The sequence below is a fragment of the Taudactylus pleione genome, unplaced genomic scaffold (genome assembly GCF_031769625.1).
Source record: "Taudactylus pleione unplaced genomic scaffold, aTauple2 ptg001381l, whole genome shotgun sequence".
Classification (NCBI taxonomy): Eukaryota; Metazoa; Chordata; class Amphibia; order Anura; family Myobatrachidae; genus Taudactylus; species Taudactylus pleione.
The window spans coordinates 465,288-483,175 of record NW_028285781.1 but is presented as its reverse complement, the minus strand read 5'-3'; the positions used below and the strand labels follow the sequence as shown (position 1 = coordinate 483,175).

The window sequence follows — 17,888 nt, the reverse complement described above, 5'->3', positions numbered from 1 at the left end:
CCATGTTACAAGGGGATCATGGTTCCCATTATTGGTTGTAGAACATAAAGTGAAAGACGTAGCATACTAGTAACACTGATCTCACACCACAAACACAATAAAAAAAAGAGAGGTCATGAAGTTTTTTAGTGACTTTCAATAATGAAATACCTTACTTTTTACAAAGCATTAGCAGCATGGTCTGAAAGACCTCATACAACACAGTCTACATACAATACAAATGAACTATACTGCACCCAGCATCAGCGCGCCAGCTGAGCAAAGTTAAAAGAAGTAATCGCATGTCAGAAAATGTGTGCGCATGTCAAATGGCTTATATTACTTTTTGGCCAATCAGAAAGGCATTTACTAAACTTTACTATTAATGACTGTGGGAACGAGAGAAGCTGACCGAAAGTTGGTTGCATTACATTTTGGCAGTAACACAATACCCTTAAAACTCACGTTTTCGGAAACACAGGGTCCCTTAGCATTCAGTGATACACAGGGTCCAATTGCACCGGAAATCTTTATCTCCCTGGAAGTCTTCAGAACACATGAAAAAGTACAAGAAAAATAATATGTAAACAAACATCAATGACAGAATATCTCTATGAGCAGCAATTATGTATAATCTTCTCAAGTAACAGTAGTACTGTACAATGGAACCAATGTGCTTATGTTAGGTTTTTTTTTTTTAATAATAATAATAAAAAAAAACCTCTCATACGTTTAACATTTTCATACACTGCCAGAATGTATAAGTTTCCAATATAAGGTTTGGTGTAAGCTCAATGGAAGTATCTCACTGTTGTCATTTTGTGTATTGTGCATTTACCATTTCGTCAGTGTGTAAAACCATCATACTGGTGTTGGAGAATCAGAGCTTTAAAGAACCATACGCACTGGAGCATTACCCAGGTGGGTGACCTACTGAAGCTAAATAATAGTATTAGATAACCTATTTCAGTACAGGACACATATACGTTAATAGTACTCTCAGATGTGGGTCCTAACTTGGATACAGTAAGAGGGAAGAAATAACATGAATCTTTACCATCCCAGTGTCTTATGATTTATGCCAGTATAGATACATACACGTTGCTAAACCAGAAACAGAGATTCTAATCACATACACAGATCAGTTTAGTCCAACTAGTTACCTTAATTTCCAGAGTTCCACCAAACGCCATCTTGAAGTTGCCCTGTGTGTCTTTAGTAAAAACTCTTTGAAACGTCTGTTTGAAGAGAGATGTGTTGAAAGAATCTCCCATCACGATGTAACCACTGTATAAATTAAAAACAATATAAACACTATATATGAGCTGGGGATTGGTAATCTTAACAGTGCATATAGGTAAACAATTCCTAATACAAAGTTAGATGATGCACCCTTTAGTCTGCTTCCTGGCAATTCCTCCTGTCAGTATCAGCATTACAATGAGCCATGCCTGTAGTACAGTCATTTTTTACATTCCTTACACTCTGGAACCATTCAGCATGAAATGGTGTCTTTTTGCATACTGAAAAACACTTTTAAGAAACAAACACCTAGACGCCACTGTTCATGGGTTCTAGATATCCTAACAAAGTTATACATAAATGGGATCTGAAGCCGGTCAGACAGCTGATAGAACAGTCATCACTGTAACCTGTGTATAAATCATTGATATAATTAATATTGAATAAGGGCTTTAATTGATATTCAAGCATAGACATCTAAGTGTAAGAGTGTAAGTATGCTGCCACATTACATTAAGCTTAACGTGTATCTAGATACATTTAAACAGTATCTTGGTGTGGCCACTTACTAGATACATGGATGATGATCACTGTTTAAAGTGTACAATAGATAAAAACAAATGTGGACATCCCATGCGTCACCAGCTTTAATAGCCTGGACTGGCAACAGCTAATATGGAGGGTCAATATGGAAAGTTTCATATTCATACTACTGCTTGCAATCACTTAGATCAGCTGTTTTTAAAAAACATATGGAATCCATTTCCATCTAGCAAGCTATATATTGTTACTTACATTTCTGCCTCATTGAATATATCTCTGTTAGCAAATATTTAGATTTAATGACAAAAGTGACGATGGCAGCCGTGTATTATAAACACTAAGTGTGTTATAACACGAAGTGTAATTTATGTAATAGTTAAAAAACAGTTGAACAAACATTGAACAACATCTACGACAAGGTAATTACAAAATCATTCCTTAACAGTAGCTTGTGTTGTATATTTTTTAATGTTTTGAAAAAATGTATCAAAAACTTCTATTAATGATCTCCCTCCATGGAATCATCTCTAAGACTACTACATCCTTTACTCTCCCTGCATCCCATCCTTCTGTACATATTGCTGCCTCATTACTTTTCTCTCCTCTTACAAACACACATGAGCTTTTAAATTATCTATACACTGACAATAACATCCACAACCTCTTGCCATAAAAATCATTCAGGCAAATCCCACAAATATATTTATATCTCTCTCCTGTTGCTTCTATTAGCTGGTGACATATCACCAAATCCAGGCCCGACCCACATGCCACATCCACAGCAAACTATAAATCCAGCTAACCTCATAAACATTGCGTGCCTCCCTTCACCCTCCAAGTCACTAAAATGTCTGTCTGTAACAAACTAACATCCATCCATGACCTCTTTAGATCAACTAACCTCAACCTTCTGGCAATAACAGAAACATGGCTCACACAATCAGACACTGTCTCCCCTGCTGCACTTTCACATGGTAACCTACACTTCTCACACACCTCCAGGCCTGGTAATTGTAAAGGAGGTGGGCTAGGAATATTACTATCCCAATCTTTCACATTCACAGTTCTCCCACAGGTACCTTCACTTACATTTACATCATTTGAAGTAGATTCTATCAGGACTTTCACCCCTTTCTCTCTGCGAATTGCTGTTATCTATCGCCCACCTGGGCCACCTCAACAGATTCTGGAACATTTTTCAACCTGGCTCCCTCACTACCTATCCTCAGACATCTCCACCATCATTATGGGTGATTTCAATATCCCCATTGACAGTCCACAATCTTCTCATGCCTCCAAACTACTCTCTCTAACCTCCTCTCTTGGCCTCTCCCAATGGACTGACTCCTCTATGCATAAGGAGGGCCACTGCCTTGATCTTGTATTCACCTGACTATGTTCAGTTTCTGATTTCACTAATGCTCCTTTCCCTCTCTCAGATCTCAACCTTATCACCTGCACACTTTCCTCCATTACATCAACCTCAATGTCAGTGAAATCAACCAAACCTCCTAAAACCCGCAGGAATATTAATGCAATTAACTTTCAACAACTATCTACCTCTCTACAACAACGACTCTCACTTCTCCTGAGACTGCTGTATCATACCTAAACCAGATTCTAGAAAAAGCCCTCGATGAAGTAGCTCCAGCTACCCATCACACACCACGTAGACTTAGACGTCAACCATGGCATTCTAACTTAACAAGGCATCTACAAAACTCTCATGTAAAGTAGAACGTCAGTGGCAAAAGTCTCGTATTCCATGTGACTTCCTCACATATAAGACTATCTACAACTCTTATCGTACTGCTCTGGACCCTGCCAAACAAACATATTTTCAATCTCTTATCTCTGCTCAAGCCTCTAACCCCAAGCGACTTTTTAATACATTTAAACTGCTTCTAACCCCTCCCTCACCCAAGCCACCTGCTACTATCTGTGCGCATGATCTTGCTTCCTATTTTAAGGAAAAGATTGATAATATCCGAATTGAAATGGTATGTTCTTCCTCAGCTAGTGACCTGCTCAATTCCCTACCTGAACCCTCTGGCACATTCTCTTCATTTGACCTCACAAACGAAGATGATGTATCTACACTCTTATCATCCTCCTACTCTACTACCTCTCCTCTATATCCTATACCCTCACAAATCAGTAAAACTCTGTCTCCTGTGCTCATCCCAACCCTAACTAAAATCTGTAATCTCTCTCTCTCTACTGGCAACTTTCCACCACTGTTCAAGCATGCAATGATTACTCCCATTCTGAAAAAACTAAATTTTGACCCTAACACTCTCTCAAATTACTGTCCTATCTCCCAGCTCCCATGCCCCTACAAGCTACTGGAGAGACTTGTCTATACTCGCCTCACACAGTTTAATACCCACAACTTATTGGACCCACTTTAGTCTGGCTTTCATTCCCAGCACTCCACAGAGACAGCACTGACTAAGGTAGTAAATGATCTGGTCACTGCCAAGGCTAAAGGCCATTACTCACTCCTAATTCTTCTAGATCTCTCTGCTGCTGTCATCCTTGACTCTGACCTGTCCTTTGTTCCCCACATTCAATCTGTCTCAAAATCATGTTACATACATCTAAAAAACATATCCAATAAGACTAATCTCTAGTGTTCAATACTTTAAGCGTTCCCTGAAAACTCACCTCTTCAGACAAGCTTATCAGATTCCAGAATCGACCACATAACCTTCATAGCTTCCATGTCTTATTACATCCCCTCTCACAGTCCACCCATAACCTCACACATTGTCTTTCTTTCACATACACCTGACATTTGGCAGACATTCCTGTGTGACTGGATCATGCAGCCCACCAAGAAACTCTGCATTCTGCCTGGACCAAATTGCAATATATATAGCACCTATCCTTGTGCATCAATGCCTATTTCCCTATAGATTGTAAGCTTGCAAGCAGGGCCCTCTTACCTCTATGTCTGTCTGTTATTACGCTGTTTTGTTCTATAAATGTTTCCAATTGTAAAGCGCAAAGGAATATGCTGCGCTATATAAGAAACTGTTAATAAATAAATAAGGTTCCTGCACAAATGCACTAACCAGCAAGCCACACTGCTCACCTATAACAGGGAGAATAGATCAGTACAGAAAAATGTCTACCTCTTGTCGATGTGCTTTGTACCTATAACCAATATTAAAAGCTCTAAGAGGAGGCTTGTGCGGTCATTAGTCTGCCAAACTCACTAGGATAAATAAGCATTACAGAGTTTAGATGGAGCTCCTCTAAAACAGGTGTTTTCTCACTCCTGACCTACCAATTTCATCCTGCCCTCATTGTTGCAATGTATTAAAGGAGACTGGCATTATACAAAGTGATTTACAGTGTATTGTAGAATAATCTGTCAGAGGTCTACAAATGAACCATATTTGTAATGTATGAATTAAATACTCTATAATGTAGTGGAATATAAATGCCACCTATTTTTTTTTTATTTATTTTTTTTAAAAAGCATCAATCTACACAGCTAACATCTTCTACAAGCAAAAACAGGTTATTGTTACCACCAACATGTCTATCTGTTTCTTACCCTGTATAGTTTGGACAGCATTTCATTTCCAAGAGTCCAGTCTGATCTAATGCACAGGCATAGATGTCAATCACGTGACCGGAAGCGGCTGCACGATTTGCAAGAGCTTCAAAATGCTGTCAAGGAAAGATATAAGGTTTTTTTAATGCTAAAAATATAATAATGTATATTTTACAAATACACATAAATTAGGTCTTATTGCTATGAATGTAACTGTTTAATTGGTCAATATTAGAACTTAACGACATGAAAAGCATGTTCCCAAACTATCACTGAGGCTTCAGGAGCATTAAATATATGCAAGCCAAAACACAGATGCAAAAAGTGATGCTTTTATTGAACAGGATTTAAGCACAAATTAAAATTCTGCCACTCCAGCTGATCTGCTGGAGTGTCCCCCATAAGATGAAAAAGAAAAAAGTTATGCATATGCAATTTACAAATACAGTGGGTAAAATAAGTAGACCAAAACTGAACTCTTTGGATGCCATAATACACACCATGTTTGAAGGCGAAATGGCACTGCACATCACCCCAAAAACACCATACCAACAGTGAAGTTTGGAGGTGGGAACATCATGTTGTGGGGCTGATTTTCAGCATACAGTAATGGCATACTTCATGTGATTGACGGAAAGATGAATGGAAAAATGTACTTAGACATTCTTGCTAAAAATCTGCTGCCATCTACCAGGATGCTGAAGATTTAAAGAGGGTGGACATTTCAGCAAGACCATGATCCCAAACACACAGCCAAAGACACTCTCAATTGCCCAGCCAATCACCTGACTTGAATCCAATTGAAAATCTATGGAAAGAACTAAAGATCAGAGTTCATAGAAGAAGCCCACTGAACCTTCAATATATGAAGACTGTTTGTGTGGAAGAATGGGCCAAAATCACACCTGAGCAATGCATGCGACTAGTTTCTCCATACAGGAGGTGTCTTGAAGCTGTCATTACCAACAAAGGCTTTTGTATGAAGGATACATAAATTTCAGTAAGTGTGTTCAATACTTTTTCCCTGTGTCATTTCACATAACTTAATTTATGGACATCTATGGTTTGATTTCTTTGCAGTGTGGATTGCATGGGCTGTTGCTGATATTTGGTGAAAATGTCATTAAAATATCCCCATTACAAATATATTTACTGGAAAAAATGTTGATGTGTTCAATATTTATTTTACCTGCTGTATGTCTAAACATTTTAGAAGCTTATCAGAAAAGAAGATTTGATTTTACATATTTTAAATCCTTTAAGTACTCCATTAGGGAACAATTGATACTATGGGGTATAGGGTGAAGTGACCGGAGCTTGGGCACTTTAAATTTACTCAAACAACACCCTCTAATCCCCTAATGGCTGGCAGGGTTATTATTATTTTTCTAACAAAGAACCTTGACTACAGAATATGCGTAGAAAAACCCTATCTAGAAAAACTATGAAAGAATCACAGTAACACAAAGGAGGGCAGCAAATGTCCCCCAAAAGACAGAGAAAAAGATTTACGCAAGTACAAAAACCCAATTTTTCACGCATCCAAATGGGAGACACTTCTATGGTGACATCCCAAAATTGTCACTAAATTATGGTACATTAATAAGTTGCAGGGAACAGCAATATTGGCATCTTTGGACGGAATGGGTATGAAATACCGCCTTTCGATTCCCGTCAGCGGCAGCCCGACATGAGCAGAGTTCGAAGCAGCAGAAGCCCGACAGCGCTGGAAATCCCGATCGTGGATAGGGGAGTATCTACTAACCTAACCCTCCTTAGGGGTGCCTAACCCTAACTTCCCCACCAAGTGCCTAACCCTAATCCCCCCTCTAAGTGCCTAACCCTAACCACCCTCTTCCCCGCTGCCTAAACCTAAGTCCCCCGGGGGGGGGTGCCTAACCCTAAGTCCGCCCCCGGGGGTGCCTAACCCTAACCCTCCCTCCCCCTAGCCTAACCTTAACCCTCCTGGGGGGGTGCCTAACCCTAAGTCCCCCCCGGGAGCCCTAAACCTAACCCTCCCCCCCCCGCGGCTCTCCGCTCGCGACGCCCGGCATCACTACGATCGGGATGGCGGGCGCTGGTCTCCCAGCGTCGGGGAAATGCGGGCGTCTACATCTAGACGCCCGGCATTTCACCCTTGCTGGGATATTGCATACCCTTTGGACACCTAAGTATTACATGTGTAGAATGTTGTAAAGGTGTGCACCAGATGGATGGCTGCTCAGCAGGAGCTTCAACCTTCAGGAGGCTCACACTGACCTGGTGGAATATGTCCTCACATTCTCAGGTATAGACTGTCTTGCCCTAATATAAGGCAGCTTCTCTTGTGGCTATTCTAAAGAACCAAAAGGTAATGGACATTCTAGAAAATGGAGAGAACCCTCTTCTGGAGATTTATCACAAACTAAAACTGGATCACAATATGATGGAACTTAGAACCAAATCTTCTTTTCAGCCAAATGCCCTATACTCATGAAAGCAGTAGAGACAGGCAACAGGAAGGCAGTCGTCTAGGTATGTGCACTATTCCCTCTGGGTCAAAAGGAGAGGGCTGTGAGGCTGTCAGCAACAGGGTGACATTACAAAGAGCTATTGGGATTTATTATGCAATTCAGGTTAAAAAACAAATACGTTTCTCTGTAGAAACAGTCGCAACTGGTCCAAACATAAGGAACAGGAAATCCCATTGCTTTATACCAGGTGATATAGATCCTCCAAATGCTGTGATAAGTTTGGGCCAAAACAGTCTTTAAAACCACGAGAATGGTCTGAACCAAAATGTAAAAAAAAAAACCTCTTATCTCTATGTATTATAGCTTCAAAGCCACCCAATGTAAACCGTGGTAATGAAAGGGGCCCTATCTAAAAAGATCTGGTCTTGGAGGCAGCTGCCATGTTGGACCCTCTGCCATGTTTATAATGACTGTGTACTAAGACCTTCCGGACTAGCCCAGGGCTACAAAAATTACCCAAACGCATCTGTTTTTACCATTTTTTTTTTAGTTCCCAGAAGAATTGCTAACAGTGGTAACAGGCAGATCAAGATTGAAGAACCAACATAGCGTCTATCACAGTGGTCAGGGAACAGGGGTAAATTACCCCACATGGGGTAAAAATGAAATTCCTGGGGGTAATGGACGGACAGCCGGGCATGCATATGCAAGCCCGGCTGTACCGCTGGGAGGCTCTAAGCCGGACGCTCGCTGAGATGTTATTACCAGCGGGCACCCGGCTCCTTCCCTGCAGTGCCACGTTAGCCGGAGGCTGGAGTTCTCTTCTGAACTCCAGCTTCCACCTCTCTCCATGCGCACTATGGGAGAGACGTCATGCCTAACCCTCCAGGAGGGGTGCCTAACCCTAAGCCCCTTCCGCGGGATCCCCTAAATTAACCCACCCACCCCCGCGGCTGTCAGCGCCCGCCGGGCAGCTTACCTTCGTTCGGGATACCGGGTGCCGGGTTCCGGGCGCAGGGATAATGATAGGTGTCGGGATTTCGACGCCTATCATTAGACCCCTGCCAGGATTGCACAGTCGGGAAGCCGGCGGTCGGCATTTCGACCGTCGGCTTCCTGAATGCATCCCAACCCAAGAACTCACAAAAAAAAAAAAACACTTCCCTGCAGGTGATGTCAGATGGGGAGCAGAAAGAGCTGTTGATTGATGCTTCCTAAGAGGGCCACCATGTCCATTCTTGTGGGCTTGCCAAGTAGGAACCACACCAGGATTGCTGTAAGAATGGTGCCTCCCACAGGGCCAAGTACTGAGGGATAGCATCCATCCGAAGGATGTCCCCCCCTTACCCATACAGTGCCTAGTGAGGTGCGGCTATGGTTGACTGCCCCCTCCTCAACCACCCACCCCAGTACCAGGCACCCTGCTCCTACTAGATCCCAGCCTCTTTACCTAACTTCTGCACGTCCAAAGAGCAGCCCAGTGCCAGTCCGTGGACTATAGTGGCAGTGACCGGGTCCCTGACAAAGTGGTCTGTAGGTAAAAGATATTGCCGATCTCTGCACTTTCATAGCGACGACTGAGGGACACCAATTAAAAGTTCAAAAAGTAAATAAAGAAAAAATATCAAAACAAGAATAAAACAATGGCCCAGCTCTGGTGTGCAAGTTTTCCCACGTAGTAAATTTCCTGTCAGCAACTCATTGAGGTCAGCTAATGTTTGTCAGAAATGGGTGATAAAAAGACAACAGCACCTCCAACGTAAATACAATGTCACAGTCTAGGCTGCCCAAGACATGGGAACTTTTTTGCAAACAACCCTACATTCTCCTATTGCGCATGCATTACACAGAGTGTACACACAGAGGCGCTGTTGCAATTGAGCGGCACAGTATCAGAAATGTCTTGGAAAAGAGGTGTTCGGGAGGGAGGTGGGGGAGGAGTGACGCACAGAGACGATCCAACTTTAGGGTGTGTCAAGGGCGTGTCACTGAGGTGTCTGCGTACATAGACACTCAATCGTTCGTATTGGAAGCCATACTCAGACGGTAAGTCTGCACCTGTCATAGAGCTGGTGCAAATTTGGATGGTGTGACTGATGGTGGCATCTGAAGACAAACCTGGCGGTATTACAACGTGTACAGATGCTCACAGTGGGTGTCTTAGGGCCTGATTCAGAGCCGCCCGTAAGCGGCCGCTCGTTCGCTCCGAGCGATGTTCGCACAACTGCGCATGTGTATGGGTTGTAGTACGCATGCGCGGACCAGTCATTGCGGTCGGAAATTGCGTGCTCACAAAATAGTGAATGCCTGCTAATTTGAGTGACAGGATGAGGCGTTTGTGGGTGGTAACAGGGGAAGGAGCTTGAAAACGGGGAGTGGAAATCGGCACGCAGGCGTGCCAAACGGTCAAAACGGGCGTTTTAAGGGTGTGCATAATTAACAAAGCGGCGTCATCGACCACGTCACTTGGTTGTCTTTTAGCCTGAACTGCTCGCATGATTGCGGTAGGAAAATCCAACCACAAGAATAGCGAGCAGTTCATTCGCCTTTCGATGTACTCGATTAATCTAATAAATAGCGGAGATGACGTAGGATGCGAGCGGCCAGGGGGCGTTTTATAAAAAATACGAAGTCTACGAAGTCCATAGGGTTCCACAGGATACCTTGGGGTATAGGTGTGACGTCAGTCGCCGGGCACCATAGAGTTAAGCTTTTCAGCCTCCCAGGATGCACTAGGGTCCCCCTCCTATACCCCGCCCCCGAGCCAAAGCACCTCAGTTAGTTATCAAGCCATAGGCCGGAGGAGAAGGAAGAGAGAGAAAAAAGATCTGGACACATACAAGAATCACACTCTCACCAGAGGGTGACGGAAAACTGGTGACCAGAGCAAAGCCCATCTGCAGCACAGGTGCGACAGGGCGGGAGTCCTGTGGAACCCTATGGACTTCGTAGAAATAGAGATAACAAGGGTAAGTTCTTACCATATCTCATATTTTCTATTTCAGGGTCCATAGGGTATCCACAGGATACCTTGGGGATGTCCCAAAGCAGTATCCTTTAAGGGTGGGGACGCTCCTGTGCAGAAAGGAGAATCCGCCGCCCGAAGGAAGCATCCTGACCACGTAGCAGCCGTGCAGATCTGGACTGCAGAGGCACCACGTCGAGCTGCCCACGAAGGACCCACAGACCTAGTGGAATGAGCCTTCAGAGAAGGAGGAACCGGTAGGCCTTCATGAAGATAAGCTTCAGAAATAGCCATACGGATCCAGGCTGCCAAAGTTTGCTTTGAAGCAGGCCAACCCTTTTTACGGAAGCCATAGAGGACAAACAAAGCATCCGACTTCCTAAACGAAGAAGTGCGGTCAACATAAGTCCTTAAGGCCCGCACTACATCCAAAGAGGCCTCACCCACGGAAAGACCCAGTGAGTTAAAGGCCGGAACAACGATTTCCTCGTTAACATGAAACTGGGAAACAACTTTGGGAAGAAACTCGGGCCGAGTGCGGAGCACTGCCCTGTTCCCATGAAAAACCAAAAAAGGGGGTTTACAAGAAAGAGCCCCTAAATCAGAAACACGTCTGGCCGAAGCAATAGCCAGAAGGAAAACAGTCTTAGCTGTTAGCCATTTAAGATCCACTGAGCCCAGTGGTTCAAACGGCGGTCCTTGGAGAGCCCTCAGGACCACAGCCAAATCCCAAGGCGCCACAGGTGGAACAAAGGGCGGCTGAATGCGGAGAACACCTTGCATAAAGGTGCGTACATCCGGGATTGTAGCAATCCTACGGTGAAACCAGACAGATAGGGCCGAAACCTGTACCTTCAAAGAAGCAAGGCGAAGCCCATGATCTAGTCCCGCTTGCAGGAAGGCGAGAATCCGAGACAGACGAAACTCCCGCGGTGCATAACCTCTCGGTCGACACCACTGGAAGAACGTATGCCACACGCGATGGTATATCCTCGCTGAAGACGGTTTCCGAGCTCGCAACATGGTACGCACTACAGAGCTGGAAAACCCCCGGGACCTCAGCATGGCCGTCTCAACAGCCACGCCGTTAAAGACAGCCGAGTCAGGTCCGGGTGAAGACAAGGACCCTGTGACAGAAGGTCCGGTCGTAGCGGCAACCGCAGAGGACTGTCCACGGATAGACCCTGAAGGTCTGAGAACCAGTGCCGTCTGGGCCACGCGGGAGCTATCAACAGGAGCGCCCCTCCTTCCTGTTTGAATTTCCGGATTACCCGTGGAAGAAGGGAGACCGGAGGGAACAGGTATGCGAACCGGAACGTCCACCGGGTGGACAGAGCATCCACCAGAGACGCCCCTTCGTCTCTTGTGCGAGACCCGTACACCGGCAACTTGTTGTTGTGCCGGGAAGCCATGAGGTCGATCTCTGGAAGACCCCATCTGTCCACCAGCAGTTGAAAAACGTTCAGGTGCAGGGACCATTCCCCCGGATGAACGTCCTGACGACTTAGAAAGTCCGCCTCCCAATTTAGCACTCCCGGGATGAAGACCGCTGATATGGCCGGAAGATTGCGCTCCGCCCAAACCAGGATCCGAGAGACCTCTACGAGAGCCGCCCGACTGCGAGTTCCTCCTTGCCTGTACCGGTGCTGTAACCGTAAGCGGCCGCGCCATGGACAAACACTGCCGGCAAAGGCCCTCCGCACTACCCTCCCCCTCCGCTAACGGTACTTTACACGTAGTACACTGTAGCCGGAGAGGAAACTCACTTTCAGACATGATGGCACCAAGTATGTGACCCCTCTCACCAATTATACAGTAAATAGGCGAGAGACCACCCTGCAGCACCGCACCGCAAGGGCTTAGCAGAAAGAACAGGGACAGAATAAAGCTGACAGTTTAAAAGAAAAGTTACAGGCAGCAGCGCTAGCACAGTCACATACAATGCAAAGAAAATCAATTCCTGCACTAACAGCGCTGATCACTCAACTACGCAGACACAGGGCCTGGTAGGACACAGCGCTGCATACACAGACCTGACCACAGCGGAGGAGAGGTATGCAGGGGGACCCAAGACCACGATGCTTCCTTCCAGGCTTCCAGCAGCGTTCACCATGCGTTCAGAAGAAGATGGCCGCCGAGGAGCAGAGAGGAGGCTGGCCTGGGGGAGGAGCGCTGCCACAGGACCAGTCGGCAGCGTGCAGAGAGGGCTGTGTGCAGCGGGTGAGGCGCCGGCTGTGAGACAGGGAAGGCGCGCTCCCCTGGCATGCATTTAAGCCCTGGGACGCCGCAGAGCTACCGCTCTGCTGCGGTCCGCTGTCTCAGGGGGTAGTGGAAGCGCAGGTTGGTCGCCTGGCTCCACGCTGCAGCCAGTCCCCAGGGAGCCCCCTGCCTGGGGACTTAGGACCATGTGACCAGCGGGGACCCACCGCGGGACCCCGCTGCTTACCTTTGTCCCCCTTGAATCCGGCCATGGTCCGGAACATCTGGGGTCACCGCTAGCTGTGACCCCAGATGCTCACCAGCATCCCCGGATCGGTACCGGCGTTCTGGTAACGGCGGGGGTGTAGGGAAGACAGCATGGACGTCAGGACTGACTGTCCATGCTGTACATCCAGATGTGCAGCCACAGCTGCATAGAAGAAAGCTTCAGGGGCTCTTCTAGCCCCCACTCCGACAGGTGCACCCGACTCCGGCCGGGCACCAAACTAAACTGAGGTGCCTTGGCTCGGGGGCGGGGTATAGGAGGGGGACCCTAGTGCATCCTGGGAGGCTGAAAAGCTTAACTCTATGGTGCCCGGCGACTGACGTCACACCTATAACCCAAGGTATCCTGTGGATACCCTATGGACCCTGAAGTAGAAAATAGCGAGCGCATGTTTTGTTCGCTCGCTCAGACATAGAGGCGTCAACAGACCGCAAAGAGCGAGCGCTCAATTTAAATAGCCGGCCCCTTTTTCTGACCGAGCGAGCGCAAATAGCGTCCGGCTCTGAATCAGGCCCTTAGTCCTTGCACATTCACAAGCACAGATGTACACAGGGGAAGGGAAGGGCTTTGTGGTGGCATTTGCAGCCATGTACACATTTGAATCAGGCCCAATGCCCCATACCATGGGAACTTGTTGAATACTGCATAATAATAATAGGGCGATTCTTTCCTGAAGCATTTATTGGTTGTGCATTTTGTAATCCACTTTAAAAAGATACTCCTGGCTAATAATCCCATAGTAAATAGAGTCCTGTGTGTTATTTTCTCCTTCACATTATTGTAATCTGTATTGTTTATCTCACATATCTCCTATTATTAGTAGAGGTACTTACACCTACACATTTCACCATCCCACAACCTTTACATTTAGAAAGCTAAAAACATTTGTTTCTCAAAATCACTTTAGAAATAATCTAGATACTAAACTTCTATGTTGTCGACAGATGGGTGCTCTGTGACAAGTCCCAAAATAGAGAGAGAGAGATAAGTAATCCTCACCTTTGTAGCTTTCTTTACATATTTTGCATTGTCCTTTTCAATGTCATGCCAGGAACGGATGGGAATCTTCAGCTCATCACCGACAACCATTCCAGGTCCTTGTGTGGCTGGTCCTCCAATAAACATCAATATCCTAGCTCCAGTGTTAGGAAATGTGCACTGCATATAAAACATGATGTAAAGAGGGTATATTACATTCTCTCCTAGGGCGGAATTCAATTGATTACGCGGCCCGCATCTCCCGTGTAAAGTGACAGGAGATCGTGGGCCGCTATTCAATTGCTGCCGTTTTTCGCGCTGACCGCGCCCATAGAGGTCAGGTTTAGCCGTGTAAAGCAGCTAAACCCGACCAAAGTGCTGGGCGTGACCGCGAAAAGTGATATTTGGGCGCCCAAACAGGTCACTTTTCGCACATGTCAGCTGTTATCCCCCTGAGGCTGCGAGCGGAAATGTAGTGCTGGAAGCTGCTCGCGCCCGACAGGAGCAAGAATTGAATAGCTCCATCTGGCGCGATAGGGGCTGGAATCAATTGAATTCCGCCCCTAGTGTCTTACTTCAGCTAATGTGTTTTTCCAGCTGGAAGGCACTGTTCAGAAGCTATCATACCGTCTTGGGTATATTCTGGGCCCTGGGTATATCGGCTACAGGAAACCAGTTCTCTTAACAGCAAGCTGCATTCTGTGTAAGTACTGTCACACCACTGGCAAGCTCTATGAATTGGCATTTAGGAATCAAGTGGGCCAGTGTGCAACAGTAAGTCTTAGGCCAGCACCACAAATGGATCACAAGTGTGTGTGTGTAATTGGAGGGGGGGTCTACGAGTTACTGGCTCATGTGCACTGCGCACCCAAACCCATAGCAGAAACCCGTGGAACTATGTATATTTTGCTTGCTCTGTAAATATCTTTGGGAGACACTGGCAATATAATAGTAATAATGTATTACATAATAAAAGGTATTATTTTAAACCGTAACTAAAAAGTTTTCAGATTATTATTACTATGTATTTTATGTTTCACATCTCCGCCTCCTGTCATCCCACCTCATTGCACACATACTACACCACCGGTAGCTTTATAGTCACCAAAGACGGCTTTGTTATTAATAATTGGATGTCGACAATGCTAGTGACTAACAATAGTAACCCACACTATGCCCACCAATTCTTATTCCACTATCTCCTGTATTATGTGTTCCACACACCTCATAGATTGTCAGTTCAAGGAACAGTGCTGCTTAATGTCAGAACTTTAAAAATAAAAAGCTCATAATAATATATATATATTCTTTAACATGTCATATGAGCCATATAATTTAAAGTATGGCCATACATACAATAGTGCATAGAGTATACAGAACATGGATGCCCCATTCATTATTTCTATGCATCTATAAGATCACTTACATTACAGGCATGTACATAAATGTGTATGGTGCATCAGGGTAAAAGTAGACATGCATGCTTGCACTGCACTTACATAGATATCATAGCAAATTGAAAAAAAAAGCAGTCACATAAAACAGAATATTACATATCCAAGAGCTGTTGATACGGGTTCAGTATATTTTGTCAACATTAACCATGTCAACACTGATGAAATGTTGACATGGTCAGAATGTCGACAATGGGGGGAATTCAATTAGCCCCGATAATTTTTCTACGGATAAAAAGGAGAGTTATGGTAAAACTTACCTTTGTTAACTCTCTTTCTTCGAAGTCCACAGGGTCCACAGGAAGACATTGGGGTGTAGGTGGAACCTTGAGGACCTGACACCAACAGCAAAGCTTTTCAATCCCAGGATGCTCTGGTCCTTCCCCTTAAACCCCAGCCACAGCCGGAGGGCACTTTAGTTTTGTTAACAAGCCCCAGGCAGGAGCAGGATAGGAGAGAAGGAAGACTGGTACACTGAGAAATCACACAGAGAAGGAAACAAGTGACCAGAGAAGAAACCCATAGAAGCCAGGTGCTTCAGGGCAGGTGCCCTGTGGACCCTATGGACTTCGAAGAAAGAGTTAACAAGGGTTAAGTTTTACCATAACTCTCCTTTTCTTCTTCAGGGTCCATAGGGCTCCACAGGGAGACATTGGGGATGTTCCAAAGCAGTTGTTCAAGGGTGGGGATGCTCCGGAGCTGAGAGGAGAACTTTGCCCCCGAAGGAAGCATCCTAAGAGGCAAATGTATCAAAGGCATAAAACCTAGGAACGGTATGGACAGAAGACCAGGTGGCCGCCTTGCATAGCTGTTCAGCTGAGGCGCCACGCCAGGCTTCCCACGAGGGACCCACAGAGCGAGTAGAATGAGCAGATACTGTAGCTAGCACAGGAAGGCCAGTCTGCGTGCAAGCCTGTGAGATAGTCATGCGAATCCATATGGCCAGAGTCTGTTTGTTAGCTGGCCATCCCTTCTTGTGGAATCCATATAGGACAAAGAGGGAGTCCGATTTCCTGATGGAAGTAGTGTGGTCCACGTAGATCTTTAGAACACAGAACACATCCAAAGAGGCTTCACCTGCCGAGTGGTCTGGTGATTAAAAGGCCGGAACCACGATTTCCTAATTCAGATGGTAGCGGAAACCACCTTGACAAGGAAGCCTGGGTGTGTGTGAAGAACAGCCCTGCCCTGATGATATATTAAAAAGGGGGAGCAACATGAAAGCGCCCCTAAATCCGATACTCTACGGGCAGATGCTATAGCCAGAAGAAACTTAGCAGTGATCCACTTGACAACCACTGATTCCAGGGGTTCGAATGGAGGTTCCTGAAGTGCTTGGAGCACCACTGATAAACCCCATGGAGCCACAAGAGGGACAAAAGGAGGTTGTATACGTAGAACACCTTGCATGAAGGTGTGACCATCCGGTATAGTAGCAATTCTGCATTGAAACCAGATAGACAAAGCGGAGACCTGCACTTTCAGAGATGCTAGGCGTAGGCCTAGATCCAATCCAGCCTCAAGAAAGGCAAGAAATCGAGAAACCTTAAAGAATTGCGGCTCTGTTTCTTGGAGCACACCACTGGAAATATGTATGCCAAATTCTGTGGTAAATCCTGGCTGAAGCTGGTTTACGTGCTCTGAGCATGGTCTGGACCACAGAGCTGGAGAAACACTTAGCCGTTAGGAGGGATTGCTCAAGAGCCAAGCCGTTAAAAACAGACGAGCTAGGTCCGGATGTAGACGTAGACTTGTAGAGGATGTTGAAGAGGAATGTCTATGGAGAGCCTTCGAAAATCGGGCGTGCCAATGACGTCTGGGCCAATATAGAGCTTTGAATAGGACTGTGCCCCCGGCTCCTGTTGGAACTTTCAAAGCACTCGAGGAAGCAAGGATATTAGAGGGAAGAGATATGCCAAATGGAAGTTCCATTTCACTGACAATGCGTCTATGAAGGCCGGGTCTGGGTCCTTTGTTCTGGCTCCATAAATTGGAAGCTTGTTGTTGTGTCTTGAGGCCATGAGATCCACTTCCGGAATACCCCATTTGTCCACTAGAAGCTGAAAGACTTCTGGGTGTAGAGACCATTCTCCTGCATGCATGTCATGACGGCTGAGGAAATCCGCTTCCCAATTGAGAATCCCCGGGATGAACACTGTGGAGATGGCTGGGAGACTGCGTTCGGCCCATGTGAGAATGCGGGACACTTCTGTCCTTGCTGACT

General features: G+C 45.6%; 1 protein-coding gene across 3 annotated transcripts in view; it reads right to left on the bottom strand.

The window, feature by feature from the left end:
- LOC148442951 (protein transport protein Sec23A) overlaps positions 1 to 17,888 on the bottom strand; it is a 141,211-nt gene that overhangs the window by 71,018 nt on the left and 52,305 nt on the right. For all 3 annotated transcript variants that reach the window (XM_088463468.1, XM_088463469.1, XM_088463470.1), the window contains exons 8-11: positions 14,232 to 14,390; positions 5,330 to 5,445; positions 1,143 to 1,266; positions 445 to 525 (exon numbers count right to left, since the gene is read on the bottom strand). In XM_088463468.1, coding sequence (XP_088319594.1) covers positions 445 to 525; positions 1,143 to 1,266; positions 5,330 to 5,445; positions 14,232 to 14,390 — 480 coding nt within the window. The remainder of the gene's footprint in view (positions 1 to 444; positions 526 to 1,142; positions 1,267 to 5,329; positions 5,446 to 14,231; positions 14,391 to 17,888) is intronic.